Consider the following 27,092-nt stretch of genomic DNA (forward strand, 5'->3'; position numbering starts at 1 on the left):
GCCAGCCAGCCCCTGGTCCCAGGCCTCATGAGGTGGGGGAAGGGATACATCAAGGGTTAATAGGAGCACAGTAAGGTTGGAGACTCAGGCATCTCTACCTTCAAGAGTACCCCCACAACAGGGATAGTTAGGGCCCCAGTTCCAGGGACAGTTTGAGGCCCCTCTTCCTTACCAAAGACAGTCACAGCGTGACACGTTATTATCAGTAACATAATTTCTCCTATAGTTATATCTCAACAAGAAAGTCAGCCGACATGTGGGTGATAAATCATATTTTATTTGATGTCGTTGACCTAAATGTGGTTTGTGCAAGTATGTGCCCAAAGCAAGAATGTTTCATCTACTAAACAGAATATAATATTGGACGTCTCATTAGTTGTAGCTCCACATGTCACTGACATCATACAGTGTGAAGCTTTCCCCCTGCAATATGTGGGGGTCACCGCATTGGGGACACATTAGGGACGTTCTCAGCCCCACAACACCTAATAAAAATAAAGACTCCTAGAACTCTGGAGTGAGGAAATCAAAATAAATTGGAACTGATGGATTCAAAACTGTATGACTTTGCAAAGGTGAGAAATACAATGAGAAATGCATGGTACCTATGTTATACATGGTGGTGGCAGTGTCCTTATGTGGAAGATGCACAAGTGCAGCTAGTGTCAGGAACTACATGTCTTTGATAGCATCATGAATTCACAGATGTTCTACTCTACAGTGAAAGAGAAGATGCTGCCATCACTCCGTGCTCTTGGTAGACCAGCACTTTCCAATATGACAATGATATAAAACACACATCTAACGCCACTGTTGTATTTGTGAAGAACAGGGTGAAAGTGATTCAGTGGCCTAGTGTCTTCTGATCTGAACCCAACGACACCTGTGTGGAGAATCCTGAAGAGACAAGTTGTCATCACTCTCCATCCAGCATCCAGGCAAAAAGAGCGCTCGATCTTGAAGAAGGAAAAAATATAGGTGTATTATGTAACCATCTTGCCCATTCCATGCCTAGAAAGACTTGGTGCTGTGATTACAAATCATGGAAACCGTACAAAATGCTAGATGTAGTATCTTTTGGGGTGCACTAATTTTTGCATCAACTAATTTGAGTAAAACTAAAGATTTTGTACTGAAATTTATATTAACCTTACTTTTATGTTTTTATTCCCAAAAAAATGTTCTATGAAACTCGGTGATGGCAAAAGTTTAGAAATTGTTCGTGTTCAGTGGGATATTAATTAAAATCTTACTGATCAAAGGGGGTGCACTCATTTATGCTGAGCAATGCTTATTAACATTTAAAAAAAACATATAACATAATTACAGTTTATTTCCTGAATGCTTTCTCTCGTGTTTTAAAAGACATGATTTATGCTTAAAAGATTGCCCACATAGTGAACATGGTTACGGCTTCTCTTCTCTATGACTTCTCTCATGTTGCACAAGATTTGATTTAGCTGTAAAGCATTTCTCACAGAATGAACATGAATACGGCTTCTCTCCTGTGTGAATTCTCTGATGTCTAACAAGCACTGAATTATCTCTAAAACATTTCCCACATTCTGAACATGAACATGGCTTTTCTCCTGTGTGAAGTTTCTGATGTCTACTAAGACTCGCTTTATCTGTGAAGGCCTTCCCACATTCTGAACATGAATACGGCTTCTCTCCTGTGTGAATTCTCTGATGTCTAACAAGCACTGAATTATCTCTAAAACATTTCCCACATTCTGAACATGAACATGGCTTCTTTCTAGTATGAGTGCTCTGATGTCTGCTAAGATGCTCTTTATCTGTGTAGGACTTCCCACATAGTGAACATAAAAATGTTTTTTCTCCTGTGTGAATTCTCTGATGTTTAATAAGATTCCCTTTATCTGTGAAGGACTTCCCACAATGTGAACATAAAAATGGCTTTTCTCCTGTGTGAATTTTCTGGTGTCTAACAAGCACTGATTTATCCGTAAAACATTTCCCACATTCTGAACATGAATACGGCTTCTCTCCTGTGTGAATTCTCTGATGTTTAATAAGATGTCCTTTAAAAGGGAAGGTCTTCTCACATTCTGAACAGGAATATGGCATTTCTCCTGTGTGCATTTTCTGATGTATAATAAAATTTCCTTTATCTACAAAGCATTTCCCACATTCTGAACATAGATGTGGCTTCACTCCTGTGTGAAGTCTCCAATGTCTACTAAGATTCGCTTTCTCTGTGAAGGCCTTCCCACATTCTAAACATGAATATGGCTTTTCTCCTGTGTGAATTCTCTCATGTTTAACAAACTGTGATTTAGTTGCAAAACATTTCCCACATTCTGTACATGCATATGGCTTCAATCCTGTGTGAAGTTTCTGATGTCTACAAAGACTCGCTTGATCTGTGAAGGCCTTCCCACATTGTGAACATGAATACGGCTTTTCCCCTGTGTGAATTCTCTCATGAATAACAAATTGTGATTTAGTTGTAAAGCATTTCCCACATTCTGAACAGGAATATGGCTTCTCTCCTGTATGAATTCTCTGATGTGTAATAAGACTCCCTTTATCTGTAAAGCATTTCCCACATTCTGAACATGAATATGGCTTCTCTCCAGTGTGAATTCTCCGATGTCTACTAAAACTCGCATTATCTGAGAAGGCCTTCCCACATTCTAAACATGAATATGGCTTTTCTCCTGTGTGAAGTCTCTCATGTATAACAAATTGTGATTTAGTTGTAAAACATTTCCCACATTCTGAACAGGAGTATGGCTTCTCTCCTTTGTGCTTTCTTTGTGCTAAAAAAACTGAGCTTTTGGCTAGTTGCTTGTCACACTGAAAGCTTGTGTTCGTTTTGTCACCTGGAATTGTGGTAACATTGCAAGATCGCTCAGGAGAGGGCTCCTCATGAAAAGGAGGATTATAAGAAAGTGAAGAACTGTGAAGTCCAGAAGGTGCAGGAAGGGTAACGAGGCTTTCTCCATTAGATTGCTTCCTGATATCTTCTTTTTTACAATTAACTGATAAACCATTATTCTCACAAGGATTTCCTGAGGATGAAAGAATTAAAAAAATCACATATAATATAAAACACAAAAGAGATTTCTAAATATATTTTATGGAGCTTACAAGGAAAACACCAGTCCGTGAAAAGACCGGTAATAAGGAAGACAACGCATGCCACTTGACAAACGGTAAAGTTTTTAATATTAGAGTTAGGACTGTCCCAATTACGGTCACTGTGAAGAGGTGGGATGGCTTTTGCATTTTTTTGATCAAAAAATGGAGATTAGACCTACCGGTAATGTTATTTCCAGGAGTCCATCCTGACAGAACCATGGGGGGTTGTCCTTTCATCCTTACAGGGACAGGAAATGCACGAGAGCTTAAAGGTCCCCTCCCAGATCCGCACTCCAGTGATTTTTCCAAGTACCACACTAGTATGCATGCAATATTTATTGAGATTTAGTACAAGCATAGTAACACAAATACAAATCATCGGGAGGGAACTACCAGTGCTGTCACGATGGACTCCTGGAAATAACATTACCGGTAGGTCTAATCTCCGTTTTCCAGGACGTCCTATCCTGACAGCACCATGGGGAATACCAAAGTAGGAATTCACTTAGGGTGGGACTACTGCTTTAGCATCTTACGACCGAAGGTCGTCTGGCTAGCTACTAGCGTGTCCAATTTATAGTGTCTACAGAAAGTGTCTAGAGTAGACTAAGTGGCGGCCCTGTATATTTGCTCTACTGAGGCTTCCGCCTTCTCTGCCCATGACGTTGCTATCGCCCTAGTGGAAAGAGCTCTAAGCTCCCTGGTATAGGTGATCCCTCAGTGTCCTATGCTGAGGAGATAATTGACTTGTCCACTCTGCTAGGGTGTGTGTAGATGCACCCTAATCTTTATTCTACCATCATATTGGATTAACAATTTTGTGTCCTGTCGCCGCTCCTGAGTGGCCTCTAAGTAGCATGTGACCGCTCGTCTGACGTCAAAATGAGTGAAAGAGTCTTACTTTGTTTTCCGTGGATGGGCAGAATGAGGGTAGGACTATCTCCTGGTTTAAATTCTGGGGAGATACTACGTTAGGGAGGAATCCTGGGTTCCGTTTTAGTATTATGCAAACGTTGAATGTAGGAGTTCTGGACTGAGAGGGCCTGGCTTTTACCCAGCCGCTTGGCTGAGGTGATGGCTACCAAAAGGATGGTTTTTTGTGTAAGTCTTGTGACATCTATCTCTGATATTGGCTCGTATGGGGGTCTGCCTAGAGCGTTAAGTACCAGATTTAGGTCCCCCAGAGCACTATTTTCCTTCACGTGGGTCTTAATCTCGGTATGGCTTTTGTAAAACGAGCCATCCATGGATGAGAGGCCAAGGTGAATTAAGGTACTCCAAACTGCTCCCTGAACTTCCATTGTGCTTGGACTCAGACCTTTATTAAATCCTGCCTGGGGGAAGTCAAGGATTTAAGGGATATCTGGGTGAGACGGATCTATGGGGATACTACCACCTTCTGAGCAGAACTTCTCCCAGATTTACGACAGATTGCACTCGTAACGGGCTTACAGCTGGGCTGCATCGTTGAGATCACTAGGTCGGAGACACCTCTGGATTTTAGGATCACTCTCAGGATCCCTGCTGCCAACTGTAGGTTCCCCAGATTTGGGTACAGAACTGGGCCTTGGGAAGTAGATCCTCTGGCGTTGGTAGATGAAGCGGTCCTTCCTGCATCGTCTTCTTCATGAGGTGGAACCAACTTCGCCTGGGCCCGAAGGGTATCACTAGCGTCACCGCCTTTTCCCTGGATCTTTTTGAGGCCTCTTGGTATTATAGGAATAGGGGAAACCCGTATAGCAGTCCCTCACTCCATCTCTGATTCAAGGAGTCGACCCCTTTTTGGATGGTCTGTTGGATTGAGGGAGAAGAATCTCTGTAGCTTGGTGTTCTTCCTTGTTGTGAAGAGTTGTAGCTGAGGGGTACCCCACCGAAGGCACAAGTCTATGAATATCTCCTCTTTCACTTCCCACTCGGTGGCTCGGCCTTCTTGTCTGTTCAAATAGTTGGGTATGTTCCTGGGGCCCTGCAGGTGTATCGCTGATATGGAGCGAACATTGTTCTCTGCCCAGGTGAAGATGCGGGCTGACAGGTCCTGAAGCTTTCCCCCCTGGTGGTGTAGGAAAGATACTCTGGTTACGATGTTTGACCTGGCTTTTCTAAATTGGCCCTGTAGACTCGAACAGCTTTGTTCTCCCAAACTGCTCGTAGTTCTTTGTAGTTCGAGGACTGTGAACTGATGCTTCCAGGCCAAGTCCTTGAAGGTACCTTCCAGATGGGCCCCCCATCCTTTCCACAGACGTCCGTGATGATAGTCCCGTAAGGTGATAGGATCCAAGGCCCCCCAGGCTGATGGATCTTGTGACTGGTTCACCGCCTCGGAGATGATTTTAGGGCTGGGGAAGGTCGAGACTTTGTGCAGAGCGGTGTGCCATCTGTCCCATTTGACCGGATTTTCTTGTAGACTTTCTGTGTGAGCCTGGTTCCACTTTACGCAGGGTATGCCTGCTGTCAGGGACTCTAGGACCTTTATTGTGGTCTTTTTGGATATTCGATCTCGTCATAGCTGACGGACCCCATTTACTTGTTTTGGGATCTAACGTGACTCCCAGGAATTTTTCCCGGGTACCGGGCTGCGTTGTTCAGGATCCAACCTAGGTTTCCGAGCGTGGCGATTACCCCGTCGAGTTGTCTTCTTAGCTCTGATGCTGAGAAAGTCATACAGATATGGCATGATGATTATGCTGCCTCTTCCCTGGGTGCTGAAGCTAGGCCAAAAGGCAGAGCCTGAAACTAAAATGCTAGTATCTTCTTCCCATCTCTAGTTCGAACCGCAGGAACCTCTGAGGGTGAGGGTGGATGGGAACGTGATAGTATGCACTCCTGTATCTATTGTGCATGTTGCGGCCTATCCGGGGAATGGTGGTTTTCAGGACTCCATTCGAAACTTTGTGTTGGATGCTTTGGTTTAATGGTTCTAAATTTATAATGGTCCGACTCTCCCCCAGAGGTGTTTTTTTTTTTTTTTTTTTTAAGAGAGTTGAATAGTGGCCCTGACCTCTCTCTGTACCTAGAACCGGGACCATTACTTCTGATCTTAGATCTTTTACGTCTGCCCATAGCGTGCTGGGGGGGTTATAAATTCGAGGGTATAGCACTGGGAACCTGTATTCAGGATCCGCTAGTTCTGGGGGATAAGCCCTCTAGCCCCGAGAGGTGTTTGAGGTGACCCCCAACCAGCCTGTTGCTGGAACTTTGTCCTGAGCGAGAAGGGGGATCCTACTCTTCCCCCTTTCTGATGATCACAGCGAGCTGTTTTCCCCTCTTTCTATAACCCTGCCTTTGGAAAGGACGGACCTCTGAAGGGAAAAACCTGTTTTCCCACGGGACTATTTTTTAATGTCGGTGGTATTCTCCAGTGTTGTATCTAAGACCGGTCCAACTACCTTCCCGCCTGAGAAGGTATGGCACCTAACTTATTTTTCGACGGGTAAACCCCTGACCAGATCTTCATCCATTAGGCTTGGTGAGCCATCTTGGGTAAAGAATTATTGCGGGCCGCAAAACACACCGATCTGGCTGAAGCGTCCGACAGGGATCTAGCTGCAACCCTCGCGGGGGAAGGTCCTCTAAGAAATCACTTCTAGGGGTTTTCCTTGTAACTTGGTGCTCTATCTGGGCGATCCCAGACACCTGGGTCTGGCACCCGATGTGAAACGCATGACCCTGGACCTGTTGATTTGACCACTGGTCTCCTATTCTGGTTCCGGCCCGACTTCACCCTATTTGCAGCAGCAGACCCAAGCCCTCTTTAGGAGCCTGTCGGCCTCTTGTCCCTGGCCCCTGGGAAGTCAATCCTAGGAACTCCATCCCAATTGTTAACCATGTTGACGGTAGGTGAGCCTGAATTCTCAAGGGACGAGCTGCTTCTCAGCGTCCTCCCATTCCTCTAGAATGATTTATACTCGTCCGATGACCGACCGGACTCTCATCATGGCCGCTTAGCGGCTGACACCTGACTAGTGCAGTCCGCTCCGCCTGGGACGGAGGTGAGGACCTCCTTTCTGACCCCTGTGTGCATCTCGGCAAAGAAAGAGGTCTATTCGCCCGTGTATGACCCGTGATTGCGGACCTGTCCGCACGTGGGATAGTTGTATTAGGCGTCGAGTTTCCCCCACTGCACAGGGGAATCTCAAGCCCTGTCCTCTGCGGTCCCATTCCTTTGCAACTGCAGAGATTTCTGTTCAGCAGAGACGCCGCAAAATGCATGGCCCCTGACTGCGGGCTGGCCCAGGCTCAAGCTACTTAGCGGCCACCACCTGTCGAATGCACTGACGCTCAGGCTAGATTGTGTCTAGGCGTCCTGACAAATGCAGTTCTGCTGGCACAGACGGGCATTTTATTAGATCTTCCTGGTTACCTGGAGGTTGATGCTGCAGGAGTCGGTGCTGTCTTTTGTCATCATAAAGCACAGGCGCTTTTTGGTTAAAGCTCCTGTCTTTCTTAAGTCATGTTCATCATGCTCACTACTTACAGACATTGGTGGTTCAGGGTGATCACTGGGCTTCCACAGTGCCTTCCATGGTGGTGTCCCATATGGCCGACCCACCGCGCCACTTCGTCCTACCTTGCCTTGAGTGAGTCGATTGATCCTCACGCTGTCTGCCGCTCCAGCCACGTCGCTCCGTTCTCACGCCACCGGATGCTGTCATCTGGCGCCCGGAAGTGATGCGGCCCTGGGGATGATGTGGCCTGTGACGGCAGGAGCCGAGAGCCCCGCTGAGGGGAAGCGGCTCCGAGTCCCGGAGCAGCGCTCCACGGGACGCCTGGCGGAGAACCCCCCTTAGGGGGGTGCCGCCCCGGGCAATCTGATGGGAGGATTTGGTGTTTGGACCCTGATCCCCCTGGCCCTCCAGTAAGCTTCTTCTGCTGGATGCCGCGGCTCTCTTCCTCCGCGGCGCTCTCGTGCCCGTCCTTACAGGGACAGGAAAAACATTGGAGTGGGGATGTGGGACCTTTAACCTCTCGTGCATTTCCTGTCCCTGTAAGGATGAAAGGACAACCCCCCATGGTGCTGTCAGGATAGGACGTCCTGGAAAACATGTTAGCTAAGTCCCCTACATTATTTTCATGCACTGTGCTATTTATTTACTTCAGGGTATTCAACCATTATGTTTCTGTCTTTGTTTTTCTTTTTAGGTTCAGTGGCCAGTGTGAACATGTGCTTACACGCTGCATGCACACCAGTCTTGATCCCAGCTCATACCTTTGTTTTTTTTCACATGCCATAATATTAGCACAATGATGGGTAAAGTGAATAACACTTATAAACTGCTTACAATGGCACAAGTCAGGGGTGGTTTCACGGGATTACCACGACAGAGAGGAGACAGAAGACCGCAGCGTCTGATTTTTCCTATTCCTGCACTGAGTAGAAGCACTTTACATCCATATATAGTATATTTGTATGTTTGGTATTTTACTTTACCCTTGTATTACCTGGTTACTCTTGTTATATTATGGTACACTACTACCGCCACCCAGGGAAGAGGGAGAAGGGTACAGACTGAGGGCAGATTCAGGAGCTAAGGCTAGTTTCACACTTGCTTTTTTTTGCAGCGCGTTTTTCCCGCAAAAAAACGCATTGAAAAAACGCATACATAAGCATACAACTGCTGCGTTTTTTTCAAGCATTTTTATGAGCATGCATGAAAAAAACGCAGCGTTTTTATGCGTTTGTATGCGTTTTTAGTGCGTTTTTACCGCGTTTGCGTTTTTTTCCAACATTTTTAGGTGGCCCCTCACACTACCCAAACCATGACTTTACTAACCCTAACCCTGACCCTAACCCTAACCCTGACCCTAACCCTGACCCTTAACCAAATCATACTTAACCCTAACCCAAACCCTAAACCCTAACTAACCCTAACCCTGACCCTAACCCTAACCCTGACCCTAACCCTAACCCTGACCCTAACCCTTAACAAAACCATACTTAACCCTAACCCTAACCCTGACCCAAACCCTTAACCAAACCATACTTAACCCTAATCCTGACCCTAACCCTGACCCTAACCCTAACCCTGACCCTAACCCTTAACAAAACCATACTTAACCCTAATCCTGACCCTAACCCTGACCCTAATCCTTAACAAAACCATACTTAACCCTAACCCTGACCCTAACCCTAACCCTAACCCTTAACAAAACCATACTTAACCCTAATCCTGACCCTAACCCTGACCCTAACCCTTAACAAAACCATACTTAACCCTGACCCTAACCCTGACCCCAACCCTAACCCTGACCCTAACCCTTAACAAAACCATACTTAACCCTAATCCTGACCCTAACCCTGACCCTAACCTTTAACCAAACCATACTTAACCCTAACCCTGACCCAAACCCCAACCCTAACCCTGACCCTGACCATAACCCTAACCCTAAACCCCCTTAACTAACCCTAACTCTAACCCAAACCCCTAAATTCCATGGTTAAAAAAAAAAAACGCATATGCAAAAAAACGCATACATGAGCATGCCAGTGCGCACATATGCGCATCCATAGGCTATAATGGCCATTTTTAGCGCAAAACGTGCGCATATGTGCGCATGCGCTTTTTTGCAGGGCCAAAAAATGCAACATGCTGCGTCTGGAAAATACCAACGCACACCCCAAAAAAACGCAGCGCATGAAAATCGCATACATGCGCTTACCAGCGCGCAGGTATGCGCACCCATGTTAAATATAGGGGAAAAAACGCATGCGCAGGTATGCGTTTTTTTCCAGCGCTAAAAAACGCAAATGTGAAACCAGCCTTAGGCTAGGTACGTCGCCCCGGCGTCTTCACCATCAGAAGTAATCCGGGGAACAAGGCGAACTAAGACGCCCCCTATGTTTAGGGACAGGGAAGGAGCCCCTGGTCCTGGGACTCTCGACAACAGAGTCATGACAGGTGCCATAGATTACAGAAAAAACTGACAGCACATCCTAGTCTGAATAGGTGCATACCAAAAACCAGCTTACATATCAAAATAAGGAAATGGTTGCACTCAATTGCATTAAGGCATATCAAATTTTGGCCAAATTTTGTGCCAAGTATCTCATATGTTTTTTTCTAAATTCCAAAAGCCATTATGCTATTCATATTTCATATATTTCATATTTGATATGCCTTAGTGCAATTGAGTGCAACCATTTCCTTATTTTGAGGTGCCATAGATTAGACAGCAAATAGTTTTTAAAGGAACCAGTCATTTACCTCTGTAATGTACCACCATTGCCATTCACTCTCATAGCAAGCTTCCTATCATGCCCTTAATGTAAAAAAGTGTCCATGCAAATAAAAATGGAATCTTAACATTTCAGTATCGTATACAAATGAGATTGACTAATCAGAAAGGCGGCCCTACATCCAGGAGCAGTCCAGCTCCAGCCACTGTAATCATGTCCTCAGTTTGCCTAAGGGCAGGATAGGAAACCTTAGAAGTCTGCAATAGAACTGAAGGCACATTAACCCCTTCAGGATTAAGCCACTTTGCACAATATGTACGTTAATGGCCAAGCCTCATTTTACAATTTTGACCACTGTCACTTTGTGGTAATAACTCTGGAGCTTCCACACATCCCACCGATTCTAAGACTGTTTTTTGTGACATATTGTACTTCATTTTAGTGGTAAATTTTGGTCATTATTATTTGCGTTTATTTATAAAAATATCAAGAATTTGACTAAAAATTTGAGTATTTTGCAATTTTCAAACTTTTACATTTTTTATGTGCTTAAACCAGATAGTTATCCCACCAAAAATAGTTAAGAAATAACATTTCCCACATGTCTACTTTACATCAGCATCATTTATAAAACATACTGTATATACTCGTGTATAAGTCAACCCGCGTATAAGCCAAGCTACCTAATTTGGCCACGAAAAACTGGGAAAACGTATTGACTCGAGTATAAGCAGAGTATGCATTGTCCCCTCAACCCTATCCTTGTATGCATGGCTCCTTATCCCCGTCCTTGTCTGCATGGCTCCTCATCCCTATCCTTGTACACATGGTTCCTCATCCCTATCCTTGAATGCATGGCCCCCTTCCCTGTGTGCCCTCGCAGCATCCTGTTCCGGCTTCCAGCAGCCAAGCAAGCACGTGACCCCACTCATGTAGGTAATGAATATTCACCTCTCTCCACTCACTGGGGACACATAATCGCTCGTTCGCAGGAGCTGCTGGAAACCGGCACAGGATGCTGCGAGGGCATGCAGGGAAGGTAAGTAGGTTTTTGTTTTTTTTTTACAGCTGATGGATGCCGGTGGCGGCAACTGTGCGTGCAGTAAGCGAAATGAATATTCATACCCAGTGCAGTGAATATTCATTTCTCTTGTGACCCGCTGCTCTCCCGCCGGCTTCTGGGACAATGGCTCATGTATAATCTGGCTCGTGTATAATCTGAGGGGAGCGTTTTCAGCACAAAACATGTGCTGAAAAACTCAGCTTATACTCGAGTATATATTGTAACTTTTTTTGTTAGGAAGTTATAAGGTTTAACATTTTATCAGTACTTTGTCATTTTTCCAACAAAATTTACAAGAACAATTTTTTTGTTTTAGGGACCACATCATATCTGAAGTGACTTTGACAGATGCATTTTTTTGAATGGTGTCACTTTGGGCATTGTCTGTCACATAGGCCCCTCAAAGTGCTCAAAACCACATTCAAGCAGCTTATTAACCCTTCAGGTGCTTCACAGGAATTAAAGCAATGTGGAAGGAAAAAACGAAACTAACTTTTTCCCACAAAAATGTTGCTTTAGCCCAAAAGTTTGCATTTTCACAAGGGCAACAGGAGAAACAGTACAGAATCACTAGGCAGACACAGAACGTGGGACAAGCCGAATCATACACAGAACAAGCACGTAAAAGAACAAATGGTATACACCAGAGTAACTAGGTCGGCTGCTCAGGCGAGAATGGAGATATCACTGACAAAGAGCCCAACACCAGAGTGAGTACAAATACCACTCCCCAAACCATGCAGAGTTAACCTCAACAACCCCAGGATGGAGTAAATCCCATCCTGAGCCATGAAAAGAAGGGGGCCAAGGACTGAGCCCTGAGGTACCTCCGACAGCGAGAGGAAGAGGAGATGACGTGGAGCCAGCGAACAAGATGCTGAAGGAGCGGTTAGAAAGATAGGAAGAGAACCAGGAGAGTGCAGTGTCCTTAATGCTTAGTGACTGGAGCCTAGAGAGTAGGAGACGGTGGTTAACAGTGTCGAAAGCTGCAGAAAGGTCAAGAAGAATGAGCAGAGAGTGGTCACCATTACATTTTGCTGTCAGGTCATTGGTCACTTTGATGAGTGCAGTTTCAGTCGAATGTAGGGGGTGGAAGCCGGACTGTGAAGGGTCTAGGAGGGAGTGAATGGAGAGGTAAAAGGTAATGAGGGAGTAGACTAGGCGCTCCAAAAGTTTAGAGATGAAGGGGAGATTGGAGACTGGTCTGTAGTTGTTTGTGCAGGATGGGTCGATAGCGGGTTCTTTTTTAGTAATGGAGTAACGATAGAGTGTTTGAAGGAGGAGGGGAAAATGCCCGAGGACAGGGAGAGATTAAAGATTGTAGTTAGGCAAGTTGTGACAACTGGAGAGAGACTGGAGATGTGAGGGAATGGGGTCGTTAGTGCATGTAGTCAGACAAGAAGAGGAGGAGTCTGGAGACTTCTTCTGTGATGGGATAAAATGCGGAAAGTGAGCCAGGGAAAATGCAGGGAGGGATGGGAGTCACAGCACTTGGTGGTTGGGAGCAGATTTCCTGACGGATATTATCTATTTTTCCTATAAAGTGGGAGGCCATGTCATCAGCACAAATATCTGTGATAGGCGTTTGTGGTTTTGGCCTGAGTAGGGAGTGAAAGGTGTCAAAAAGTTTCTTGGGGTTGTTGGCTAGTGAGGAGAACAGGGTCGTGAAGTAGGTCTGTTTGGCGAGGTGAAGGGCAGAGTTATAGGTTCTTAACATAAATTTAAAGTGGATGAGGTCTTCTGGTGTGCGGGTTTTCTCCATAGGCGTTCACTCCTAGAGCATCGCTGGATAAGTTGAGTTTGCGATGTGAGCCAGGGCTGTTTTATTCTGTGTTTGGAGGTTCTGAGGGTGAGGGGTGCTACTTGGTCAAGGGTGCTTCTAAGAGTGTTGTTGTAGTGATTAACAGCCAGATCGGGACAGGAAAAAGAGGAGATTGGGGACAGTGATGAGTATATGGAGTCTGAAAGTGTCTGAGGGTTAATGGCTTGTAGATTTCTGAGTATGTGGTAGGTAGGAGTGTGCTATGGTGGGTGAGGATTTTTGAGCGTGAAGGAGAGAATTTTGTGGTGAGAGGGGAAGCGGGGAGATATTTAGGTAGGAGATTGAACAGATCTGGACAAAGACCAGGTCAAGGGTGTTACCGTCCTTGTGTGTCTCAGAGGTTGAAACCTGCGAGAGGCCTAGAGCGGTGGTTAGTGATAGAAGCTGGGATGCAGATGTGGAAGTGGGGCTGTTAATGGGGATGTTGAAGTCTTCTAGGATAAGAGTTGGTAGTTCTGAGGAAATGAAGTGCGGCAGCCAGGCTGAAAAGTGGTCAAAGAAGTGGGTGGGTGAGCCTGGAGGCCAGTATATGACCGCTGCTCTGAGGAAGAGGGGACGGAAGAGTCTGATGGTGTGGACCTGAAATAATAATAATAATACATTTTATTTCTATAGCGCTGACATATTCCGCAGCACTTTACATTTCAGAGGGGACTTGTACAGACACATTACAGCACAGCAATAATCATATAGATAATAACAAATGCCAAGAGGAATGAGGGCCCTGCTCGCAAGCTTACAGTCTATGAGGAAAGAGGTAGACACGAAAGGTGGGTGATAACAGTTGCCCTGATTGTATGGGCCAGCCATAATGTTAAGTGTGTAACAGTACGGATGCAGAGGGCTAATGGATGCATAAAGCATGTGGGAACATGATGCGGGGAACCTGGTTATGGTAAAAAACTTTTGGGCTGTGCCACACAGGGATACATTAGGTTAATATGTTGAGGCGATAGGCCAGTCTGAATAAATGCGCGTTTTCAGGGCACGCTTAAAATTGTGGGGATTGGGGACTAATCATATTGACCTGGGAAGTGCATTCCAAAAAATTGGCGCAGCACATGTATAGTCTTGAAGACGGGAGTGGGAGGTTCTGACTATTGAGGATGCTAACCTCAGGTCATCAGCAGAACGGAGGGCGCGGGTAGGGTGGTATACTGAAACAAGGGAGGAGATGTAGGGTGGTGCTGAGCCATGGAGGGCTTTGTGGGTGAGGGTAATAAGTTTGTACTGGATTCTGGAGTGGATGGGTAGCCAGTGTAATGACTGGCACAAGGTAGAGGCATCGGTGTAACGATTGGTGAGGAATATGATCCTGGCTGCAGCATTCAAGATAGATTGGAGGGGGGAGAGTTTGGTAAGAGGGAGACCGATTAGAAGAGAGTTACAATAGTCGAGACGAGAATGAATAAGAGAAACAGTAAGAGTTTTTGCAGAGTCAAAAGTAATAAAAGGTCGAATTCTAGAAATGTTTTTGAGGTGCAGATAACAAGAGCGAGCCAGTGATCGAATGTGGGGGGCAAAGTAAAGCTCAGAGTCAAGTATGACCCCAAGACAGCAGGCATGTTGCTGGGGAGTAATAGTGGAACCACACACGGAAATGGCAATGTCGGGTATAGGTACATTAGTAGCGGGAGGAAACAGAAGGAGTTCAGTCTTTGACAGGTTCAGTTTCAGATATAGTGAGGACATGATGTTAGACACAGCGTTTAGACAATCGCCAGTGTTTTCTAGAAAGGCTGGCGTGATGTCAGAAGAAGCGTATAATTGGGTGTCATCAGCATAGAGATGGTACTGGAAACCAAATCTACTGATTGTTTGACCAATAGGGGCAGTGTACAAGGAGAAGAGGAGGGGGCCTAGGACTGATCCTTGAGGAACCCCAACAGTAAGGGGAAGGTGAGAGGAGGAACCAGCAAAAGATACAGTAAAGGAGCGGTCAGAGAGGAGGAGGAGAACCAGGAGAGAACGGTGTCCTTGAGGCCAATGGAACGGAGCATAGTGAGGAGGAGCTGATGATCCACAGTGTCGAGTGCTGCAGAGAGATCCAAGAGAATTAGCATGGAGTAATGACCATTTGATTTAGCTGTTAGTTTAGCTCAAAAGAAGGGAATGAGAGTGATGAAACCGGGAAGGGGGGGGGGGATCTGGAAAGTGCATTGTGGGGACAGAAGTATTCCGACATACATGCATGATCAGGAAGTCTCTCAGGTCAGTGTGCAGTACGTGCAGTGCTGACAGCTTCTATAGCATGCAGATGCTGCTTATCTGCATGGTATAGACGCAATCAGCCTGGAAAAAATGATTGTCCCATAGTGGGACAAAGTGTAAAAGTTAGAATGAAGTACGAAAAAAAAAAAAATTGAATTGTAAAAAAAATATGAAAAAAAAACAAACAAAATAAAAAAAAATCAATATTTATTCTATCACTAAATATTTGAATGAAAAAAAAATCTAAACAATAAAAGGACACATATTTAGTATCGCCGCGTCCGTAATGACCCGATCTATAAAACTGTCCCACTAGTTAACCACTTTATTGAACACCATAAAAAAACAAGGCAAAAACCAATGCTTTATCATCATACTGCCGAACAAAAAGTGTAATAACACAAGATGAAAAAAAAAAGATATAAATAAATATGGTACCGCTGAAAAAGTCATCTTGTCCTGCAAAAAACAAGCCCCGATACAGCTCCATCACTGGAAAAATAAATAAGTTATAGCGCTTAGAATAAAGAGATGCAAAAATAATTATTTTTTATATAGAATAGTTTTTATCGTATAAAAGCGCCAAAACATAAAAAAATGATATCAATGAGGAATCGCTGTAATCGTACCGACCTGCAGAATTAAAACTGGTTTATCAATTTTACCACACGTGAAACAGTGTAAACGCCACCCCCCCCCACAAAAAAAAGAAATTACGTCAACTCGTCCCGCAAAAAACAAGACCTTACATGACTGTGGGCCAAAATAAGGAAAAATTATAGCTCTCAAGATACAGTTGTGGCCAAAAGTATTGACACCCCTGCAATTCTGTCAGATAATACTCCGTTTCTTCCTGAAAATGTTTGCAATCACAAATTCTTTGGTATTATCTTCATTTAATTTGTCTTAAATGAAAAAACACAAAAAGAATTGTCCTAAAGCCAAATTGGATATAATTCCACACCAAACATAAAAAAGAGGGTGGACAAAAGTATTGGCACTGTTCGAAAAGTCATGTGATGCTTCTTTAATTTGTGTAATTAACAGCACCTGTAACTTACCTGTGGCACCTAACAGGTGTTGGCAATAACTAAATCACACTTGTAGCCAGTTGACATGGATTAAAGTTGACTCAACCTCTGTCCTGTGTCCTTGTGTGTACCACATTGAGCATGGAGAAAAGAAAGAAGACCAAAGAACTGTCTGAGGAATTGAGAAACCAAATTGTGAGGAAGCATGAGCAATCTCAAGGCTACAAGTCCATCTCCAAAGACCTGAATGTTCCTGTGTCTACCGTGCGCAGTGTCATCAAGAAGTGTAAATCCCATGGCACTGTGGCTAACCTCCCTAGATGTGGACGGAAAAGAAAAATTGACAAGAGATTTCAACACAAGATTGTGCGGATGTTGGATAAAGAACCTCGACTAACATCCAAACAAGTTCAAGCTGCCCTGCAGTCCGAGGGTACAACAGTGTCAACCCGTACTATCCGTCGGCGTCTGAATGAAAAGGGACTGTATGGTAGGAGACCCAGGAAGACCCCACTTCTTACCCCGAGACATAAAAACCGTTATTAGAGGATACAAAAGCCTGATATATGGACTATTACACTTCTGGAATATATTTTTGTGATTAAGCATCTTATTTTTAATTAACATTGTGTCTATGGTATATTAAGGCTAAGTTCACAAGTAGCGGAATTCCCGGGAAGTTACCGCGAGAATTACGGAATTCCATTCCGCGGGAAAATCGCATTTTAAATTCCCGCGATTTTCCCGCGGAAAAACTAGTGATTTGCAAGTGTAATTAGCTTGCAGAATGCTAGCGTTTTCCAAGCGATCTGGAGCATCACTTGGAGAACTGATTGACAGGTTGGTCACACTCGTCAAGCATAGTGTTTGACAAGTGTGACCAACATTTTTTTTGAATCAGATCTTTTTTATTAAACATTCAGTAATCAATACAGAAAGAATATGACATCTTATATAGCTAGTAAAAATTACATTGAGAGCAGATATTATTTAAAGGGTAAAACTCTTCCTGTGTAAGAATAAATAAAAAGAAGAAATCTCAAAACACAGATATTTGCATAAAATTGAGCCTATAAACAATATGGCTCCACAAATAAACAAAAATCAAAATTATACATCAGTGCCTCATTTCAGCGGGAAAACCATCCCCGCCAGCCGCGCCACTCCGCATCATATTTCGCCCCCCCCCGCATATCAGGTCCAATCCACCCCAGCCCCCTCCCACCGCGCCACTCAAAATCTACTTCGCCACAAAGGGCACTAGACTTTATTTTCACCCCCCAAGCATCCCCTCATCGCAAGCACAACAGCAACTGGTCCAACATCGCATCCCGTACCAGTGCGCCCGAGGGGAGACCCGGTGACTCCATCCATGGCTGCCAAATTTTGTAAAACTTTCTTAATGCATTTCTTTTTAAATAAGCCCCCCTTTCCAATCTGATGACATTATTTAGTTTATTTTTAAGCTCTGACAATGTTGGTGGCATAGGATCCAACCAATGATATGCAAGTATCTTTCTTGCCTGATACAGGATGCGTGCTATTCCCAGGGCCACTGCAGAGTCCGGGTCAACCCCCTCCTCCCACAAAGTCAACAAACATAGACGAGGTGACGGTCGTATTGTGATATGGTATACTTGGGCTATGAGTCCCAGGGTCTGCCTCCAGAAATCCCCAATGTGCCCGCACTCCCACATAACATGCATCAAGTGGGCATCATCCTGCCCACACCTAACACATTGTGTATTGGGCCTAAGTCCCATTTTAAATAATAAGCTGGGTGTTTTATATACCCTGTGAATGAGATATATTTGCAAAAGCCGCTGGCACTCAGAAACCGCCATTTTAGGGACCTGTTCTAGAATATCGGACCACTGGTCCTCCGTCAGGGGGCCAACGTCCCGTCCCCACTTATTCTTAGCAGCAGTCAGTGGATATGTCTCCAGATGGGCAGGCAATAATCTTTTATATAATTCAGAGATAAGTCCCCTAGAAGACTCAGATGTAAGTAGCATATGTAGTGTTTGATTATGTGTCACTATCACCGGATTTGTCCTTCTCTGTTTTTCCAATGCATGTCTTAGCTGTAAGTACTGATAAAAGAAGACGTGCGGGAGGCGAAATTCTGTTCTCAATTGTTCAAAACTCTTAAGAGTATTATTTTGCAAAATTTGTGACACCAGATAAATCCCTTTATCTTCCCATCTTCCGAACCCCACCAGCTTTTTGATCTCTTGCAAATCCGGATTTCGCCACAATGGCCACAATTCCGTAGGCCCATTTATCTTCAAAAGAGACTTACCCCTATCCCACACCCTGAAAATCATAGCCAACGTGGGGTATCGTGCCCCATTTATCTGCCGTCTTCCCACCTCCAACCGGCACCCTGGATATTTCCATACCGATCCTTCCCTCACAATATCACCACCATTGTCACACGCCCCGTCTCTACCCCAACCCTTAAGATGTTGCATCTGGGAGGCCATAAAGTATATGAATGGGTTTGGCACCGCCAATCCTCCCTCCTCCTTCCCTCGCTGCAGTATCTCCAAGCGAATCCTAGCCTGTTTTTTCTTCCAAATTAATTCCCGGAATAATGTATTTATTTTTGCAAAAAAGTCCCTACAGAGCCACACCGGAGAATTATGTATCAAATATAATAATTGTGGCATCATTACCATTTTGATTAAGTTAGATCTACCAATATTCGACAACGGGAGGCGACACCAAGTATGTACTTTTGCTCTAAATCGCTGCAACAGGGGCTCCAGATTCAGAGCCCGAAAATCCTTCGGGGCAGGACTAACAATTATACCCAGATACTTAAACCTCCGAACTACAGGGACCGGTATCTGCAAATCTGAGAAATCCGCCGGGAGAGGGTCTATCGGCATTAAAGCCGATTTGGACCAATTAATCCGAAGACCAGACCTCAGCCCAAATTCTCGAATGACCTCCATTGCCGGCAAAATCGAGGAATGTACCTTATCTAAATATAGAAGTAAATCATCCGCGTACAATGATATCCTCAACTCCACAGTTCCACATCTGAATCCCATTATTTCTCTGGACTTCCGAATTGCAACTGCCAATGGCTCCACCGCAGTAGCAAATAGCAAGGGCAAGAGCGGGCACCCCTGTCTAGTACCTCTCCCAAGAGGAAAAGACTCAGAGACCCTGCCATTAGCCCCAACCTTCGCCACCGGCGAGCCATATAACAGCCTCACCCAATTTATAAATCTGTGTCCAAAGCCCATTTTCCGAAGTACCGCCCACAAAAAAACCCACTCCAGACTATCGAACGCCTTAGCGGCGTCTAAGGACAAAATTGCTCTTCCCCCCAACTCCCCAGAACTATGTTGAATCCCCAAGTATAGTTTCCTAAGGTTCATAGATGTGGCTCTGCCTGGGATAAATCCCGTCTGATCCTTCTGTATAACAGATGAGATAACTCGGGACATCCTATTGGCGAGTACCTTGGCCAATAATTTAACATCTGTTGATAATAGGGAAATCGGGCGATATGAATCCAGAACCTCTGGATCCTTTCCGGGCTTTAATATTAAAACTATCAAAGCTTCCCTCATAGATGGCGGGAGGACCCTCTGCCTTTCAGCCTCTTCAAATACCTTAAGTAGCTTAGGTAGCAGTAAGGGTGCATAGGTTTTGTAAAACTCGCCAGGCAGGCCATCCATTCCTGGAGCCTTTTCATTTTGCATCTGACCAAGCGCCTCCTCCAACAGGATGTCCCGATCCAATGAATCCCTATCGCTATCAGCCAATGCAGGGAGAGAGAGAGCATCCAGGTACTGCTCAATCTCAGTCTCCGTGAGACTGCAATCTGATGTGTATAGTCGCATATAATACCTCCTTATCTCACTCACTATGTCCGCACTGTCTGTCACAGGACCACCCGAGTCCGTTTTTAGCCTATTGATATATGAAGATCCGTCCTGTGCTCTAATGACCGTGGCCAATAAATGTCCTACTCCCTCCCCCTCTATAAAATATTTTTGCTTGAGGAAATAACGTTTATTTGCTGCCGCCGACATGAGGTTTTCCCTGAGCGACCCCTGTGCCTTCTCCAAAGCTTTTTTAGTTTCCTCTGTCGGGTTGAGTATCACCGCAGCCTCCGCAACAGACACCTCCTGGATCAGGCCCCGGGTGTAGCGTCTATTTTGGCTTTTCCGTGTGCATATTTCTCTAATATATAAGCCCCTGACATAGGCTTTCATGGAATCCCAGACTATGTGTGATGATGCAGAGTACTCATTAAGTTGAAAATATTCTAGAATGGCATCATGCAAAGATCCCCCTATAAGCTGGATCCAGAAGGGATTAAGCTTCCAGATAGGTCTAGATAGGGTGAGGGGGTGTCCCCATGAAAGTGTGACATGTAGCGGCGAGTAATCAGATACACTTCTAGGCAGGTAGGCCACCCCTCGTACATATGGGGTCATGAGTGTATTCCCAATGGCCAGGTCTATCCGTGACATAGCGTGGTGGGAGCTAGAGTAGCAGGAAAACTGTCTGGCTGTGGGGTTTCGGACACGCCAAAGATCTACCATACCCAGCTCCACTAACGTTCTAGCAAATGAGGTTGAGGCTGCATCTTCTGATATGTTTCCCGAATGCAACTTATCCAAATAGGGATGCAAATATGTATTAAAATCTCCTATTAGAAGAGTCGGCGCAGGGGGAAAGGAACCCAAAATAGACAAGATTCTTTTTACTGGTTCGACTGAATAGGGCGGGGGGATGTACATGGCAACCAAAATAAATTGTATACCGTATAACGTGCAAAGCAAACATACAAATCTGCCCCCAGGGTCAACCACTGATTTAGTACATGAGAAGGGGATGGACCTATGCACCAGCACACTGACACCCCGCGCATGGGTCGAGTACGTGGAATGATATTCATGTGAAACCCATCCCTTTCTTATCCAATGAATATTATCTTTCACCATGTGGGTCTCAGACATACACAGGATAGCCGGGAGAAATTTCTGCATATTAGTAAATATAGCACATCTCTTATTTGCATCCCCGAGCCCCCTAACATTCCACGCTACAATATTAAGTGATATCGCCATAAGAGCAGACTAAAAAATGAGAAATCGGAGCATACTCCACTCCCGAGGGAGAGAGGCAATCTCCACCATCCCTCAGTACAATGAATTGGGTGACACGGCTGACGCACACCACACCCCACAGATCAATTAGGAAATACAACAACAAATAAAAAAAACAAAGGAGGGAGAGGGAGCACTGCACACCAGTGCACAGCGCCCCTACCCCCAAACACAAGTGTAACTTGCACATTTCTCTCAAATAGAGAGAATCAGGGCTAGAAAACTCACCCAGAGTCCATGCAGGAAGAAGAGTCCACAGCTTGTCACTGTAACGAGTGTCCACAGCAATCCGGTCAGCTCCCGCCCTGAATCCGAAATGGAATGAACAGTAGTAATTATACCAGCATAGCGTCCTAGACAAAAAGGAGTAACAACACCTGGTGGCGAAAAAAGGGAGAACTTCAAGTATTCTTCCTCCTCATGGACCTCTCATTAATATCCAGCCAGGACAGCGCCATTCCCGCCGTATCAAAAAAGTGCGTTTCTCCATTCACATCAATCCGCAGTCTAGCAGGGTACATCATGGAATATGTCACCTGTAAGTCACGTAGGCGTTTTTTAATCTCAATAAATTGCGCCCTTTTACGCTGCACCTCCAGGGAAAAATCAGGGAAAATGGAGACTTTCCTCCCATTAATAGCAAGTTCCTTAATGTCTCTGGATCTGCGCAGGATAGCATCTCTATCTTTAAAGTGTAGGAGCTTGAGCAAGATGGGACGCGGGGGTGCTCCCGGCGGGGGGGCACGCGTAGGGACCCTGTGTGCTCTCTCAATAGTAAAGAATGGGGACAAAACATCTTTACCAAAGGTGTCCATTAGCCATTTTTCAAAAAAGCCCAGTGAGTCAGTCCCCTCCGTCCTCTCCGGAACCCCCACCAGTCGCAGATTACTTCTACGGGAGCGGTTCTCTAAATCATCCACCTTGTTCAGCAGTATTGTAATATTTTGCGTGGCTTTTCCCAGCTCCCGTGTTATTGGTGGCAATTTATCCTCCGTCGCACCAACACGCTCCTCCAGTTCCCCCACCCTGGCAGTCACCCCCCGCAGCTCTTGTTTAATACAGGCCATGTCCTTGGTGACAATCTCCATTTGATTACTTAGAGTGGCCAGTGTGGTATTGCAGGAGTTAATTGCTGCGAGGATTTCTCCCAGCGTGGGCTCAGCAGTCACAGACTCCGGCTGCTCCCCATCCCCCACTCCTTCCTCCTCCAGCACAGGCCCCTGTGTCTGCACGTGTCGGGCTGAAGGGGGGCCCAGTTTACTCACTGTTCCCTCCCTGGAGAGATGATCCTCCAGCTCCATGCTGCAGCCAGCGTCTGCCTCAGTCTGTGCACTGGGCGATCGAGCAGCAGCTACCGGCCGACTTGTTGTTTGCTGGCGCCATCCTGGATGTAGCAGAGGCGCGCCCCGGCGTCTCCTTATCTTTTTTACTGCTGCGGTTCGACATGGCCCAAGGATCCTCCGCTGTCTAGACGCCCAGGGAGATATTGCAGCCCTCCAGGTCAGTGGGACTCGTCAGCAGTGCCGGTAATCAGGATTTATTGTCGGATCCGGGCAGGAGCTCTCTCACTCCACGTCCTCCCTACATGAGGTCCAGGCCACGCCCCTGTGACCAACATTTTACTACTGATGCTGCCTATGCACGTTACCGTGCATAGGCAGGGTTGTGCAGTAAAATAATGGGTGTCAAAACCACAAATTCTCTCAATTCAAACAGGAACCAGCTATGAAGATAGCTGTTATTTCATAAGTCCAATACAGCATCCATCCATAAGGGAGAGTGGGGCACACTGTTCCTATTAAAGGGAATCTGACACCCTTTTTTTGGCCTTTCACCTGCCGGCATAGACATCGGGGGCTTATCTACAGCATTCTGTAATGCTGTAGATAAGCCTCCGATGTAACCTGAAAGAGAAGAAAAACACGTTAGATTATACTCACGGAGGTGGGTGGTCCGGTCCGATGGGTGTCGCCGTCCCGTCCAGCGCCTCCCTTCTTCATGCGATGACGTCCTCTTCTCCCGTCCTGTAATGGCTCCGGCGCATTGCGCTGCCCTGTTGAGGGCAGAGCAGAGTCCTGCAGTGCGCAGGTGCCGGGAGAGGTCTGGCGCCTGCGCACTGCAGAATTCTACTCTGCACTCAACAGGGCAGCGCAATGCGCCTGCGCCGGAGCCATTTCAGGACGGGAGAAGAGGACGTCATCACATGAAGAAGGGAGGCGCTGGACGGGACGGCGACACCCATCGGACCAGACCGCCCACCTCCGTGAGTATAATATAACGTGTTTTTCTTCTCTTTCAGGTTACATCGGAGGCTTATCTATAGCATTACAGAATACTGTAGATAAGCCCCCGATGTCTATGCCGGCAGCTAATAGGGGAAAAAAAGGGTGTCAGATTCCCTTTAAGCTCTGTAAAGGCTGACATTACCCTGGGCCCCAAAACTCTCGCCCTTACAAGGGCAGTCCACATCTGACCCTCATTTTACTTGTGTCCGCTGCACCCTGTATTAGTGCAGATGCATTTAGGCCTGTCTGGTTTGTATCTGAATTTTTTTTTTGGAGGATTTTTTCCTCTTTTTGAGGTTTTCATGTTATGGAAAGGACTGGCAAGTGTAAGAAGCCTCATTGTTAAATAGCCCTACTTGTCCCTGTCCACTCTCCCTTATGGATAGATGCTGCATTGGACTTATGAAATACCAGCTATCTTCATTCATGGGTGAGATCGTTCTTTTTTCTAAAAAAAATATTTATTTGCTCTCACTCTATTTCTTTGCCCACATGTTAACTGTGATTGTAACACCATTGGTAGAGGGATATTATTGACCTGTGTCTAATTCCATACGCCTATTTTTCATACATTCCTAAATGTCATTTGAAGTTGGGACTAGGTCTATGTACTATTGAACCAGAGACATTGTCTATTTATTTAATAGATCTTGTGGTTGGTCCATAGGGCAACTAGTCAAGGAGTTTATTTTTAATATGTATTGTTACTTCTAAGAGTAGCTTTTAAACAATTTCATTAAATGTTATGTTTTATATTTTTTCTATTGCTGGTTCCCAAAAGCCAAGGTAGCCCAAAAACCACAGGAGACGGCAAGCCCTCTAGCACATAACAGTCTATAGATTCAGAGTGCATGGCCCCGACCTGTAAATGCAACATACAAACGACCTGCGTAAAATACCCCTGGCTCAAGGGTGCAGAGACAATAGCGATGATGGGTATGGATTTAAACAATACTTATGGTTTGAGGCCTTGAGTATGGACGAACCTGGCATAGATCAAATAAAACTGCGCACACTGTCCAGAATGCAGAAATTACCTTTTCTTTGCAGAGATGGATCTCGGCCGGTAGACAGATTGAGATCTACCAAGGGAGGAAATAAGTACACACCCGGGCTCCTTAGTTTTCCAGCAACTGTTTACAGGGGGATAAGGAAGGACACATACCCACAAAATGACCCTCTCCACCAAAAAAAAGACAAAACACTCCTCCTTTATGTTGAACTACTATTGAACCCACAGAACGTGCCGCTCCACCCAACTGCATGGGATAAAACTCAGACCCAGGCTCCCCTGACTCAGGGACTTCCGCAACCTGTAGTGTCTCCCCATGTCTCTGACATAGATGGTGGACTACACGGATGGCTAGAGACATGGCCACCTCCAGGAAGACCAGAGTCTCATACAGGACAATGGCATCCTTTACCCTAACCGATAACCCTTGAATTAACTGGCTACGGAGTGCGCGGTCGCCGTCAACGTACACGTGACCCAGCGCCTGAAAAAATTTCTTAAACATCTGTAGCGACAGTCGTCCGGAAGAGAAAATACCCAGGCTTGGGGGTTGTCCTGAAAGAGCAAAATTCCGATCGCCACCCGAAGCTCCTCAGTACCAGAGGAGTGAGGATGCAACTTAAAATATAGTTTACAGGCTTCCCTGAAAGCAACAAACTTTTCACACCCCTCAGAGAACCAGTCAGGTAAAAGCGACCTTGGGCTCCACCAGGGGTTGTTTGGGAGTCGCAGTCCCCAAACCGGACATGTTTGGGTGTTGCAAATCAATAAACCAAAGATCTGCAACCTCTAGACTGAGCTGCTGCAGTTGCCAAGCCAGAGCAGTAATATGGTCTATGATGGATCATACAATAGTATGGGCCAGTGTTACTGTCACTAGTCTGTTATCTGATAACCCGGGGCCAGGGGCTCCCACCCTGTCGCTAACGTTAGGGGAGTCCTAGTGATCCCTGCTCCCCAGGTTACTTTCTGATGGTGAAGATGTAGGGGCCACGTACCTTGCTGCACTCCTGAATCAGTCCTTATCTGTCCCCTCACACTCCCAGGAAAGTGGGGAAGAATAGTGTACGTACATACACAAACCAGAAAAACAAGGAAAGACATTAAGGGATAAATGAAAATACCAAACATATAAAACATGCACTCACAGACAACATAGGGAGACACTGGAGGGATTTGGACAAAATAGGACTGGATGGGAGCTATGCACACAACCGAAACACCAGGCAACAGTCACAGAACTCTCCTAAACACCTCTACCAAACACCAAATCCTCCACTGCTCACCAGTAAGCACAAGACTTAATGATGGCAATCCATACTGCCAGAGTATAGGAGAGGGCAGAGGCCGATACAGCACAGCTGAGGTCCTCCAAGCAGGAAGCTACAGATAATCCAAGCTGAACAGTTTAACCCCTGCACTGCTAACAAAAACTTGCACCATTTAATATGAAGGAAAAGTGCAGAAGTACGTGAACTCAGATGCGGTGGTCTTCTGGCTCCTCTCTGATGCTGTAAACCTGTGACACTTTTCTCCACACATACCTTTGATCATTGTGGCCAAAGAGTTCTATTTCAACCTCACTGGTCCACAGGACTTGTTTCCAAAATGCATCAGGCTTGTTTAGATGTTCTTTTGCATACTTCTGACTCTAAAATGTATGGGGAGGATGTAGGAGAGGATTTCTTCTGATGACTCTTCCATGAAGGCCATATTTGTACAGGTGTCTCTGAACAGTAGTACAATGTACAAATCCAGAGTCTGCTAAATCTTTCTGAAAGTCTTTTGCAGTCAAGCAGGGGGTTCTGATTTGCCTATCTAAAAATCCTACGAGCTGCTATCACTGAAATTTTGCTTGGTCTTCCTAAACTTATCTTGACCTCCACTGTTTCTGATCACTGCCATTCATTAATTACATTTCTAACTGAAGAAAGGGCAACTTGTGGGCCACAAGAATTTTCATGTTCAGAGTGCAAGGAAGCTACTTAGAAGAACCCATGGCTGCCATTTTTTTGCATCACCTGGCCTTTCCTAACGATGATAGTGAACAAGTCATGACCCTAACAGGATAATTAAGGGCTGAAGCCTTGGCCAAAGTTATCTGAGCACACAAATCGCCAAAGGTGCCCAAACTTTTGCATTGGCCTATTTTCCTTTTGTAATTTTTTTAAGTGTAAAAAAAATGACAATGTATATATTATTTTGCATAATATACAAAGGAAATGTGTCATTTTTAACTTTAAGCCTTTTAGAG

At 45.4% G+C, this 27,092-nt stretch overlaps 1 protein-coding gene across 1 annotated transcript in view; it reads right to left on the reverse strand.

Moving 5' to 3' along the window:
* Positions 1-257: 257 nt before the first annotated feature.
* Positions 258-27,092, reverse strand: part of LOC141054890 (uncharacterized) — a 126,697-nt gene continuing 99,862 nt past the window's right edge. Inside the window, exon 7 of the mRNA XM_073551784.1 lies at positions 258-3,035. Coding sequence (XP_073407885.1) covers positions 1,408-3,035 — 1,628 coding nt within the window. The 3' untranslated portion in view covers positions 258-1,407. The remainder of the gene's footprint in view (positions 3,036-27,092) is intronic.

The sequence above is a fragment of the Dendrobates tinctorius genome, unplaced genomic scaffold (assembly GCF_039654945.1).
Source record: "Dendrobates tinctorius isolate UK_male_01 unplaced genomic scaffold, ASM3965494v1 ptg000180l, whole genome shotgun sequence".
Classification (NCBI taxonomy): domain Eukaryota; kingdom Metazoa; phylum Chordata; class Amphibia; order Anura; family Dendrobatidae; genus Dendrobates; species Dendrobates tinctorius.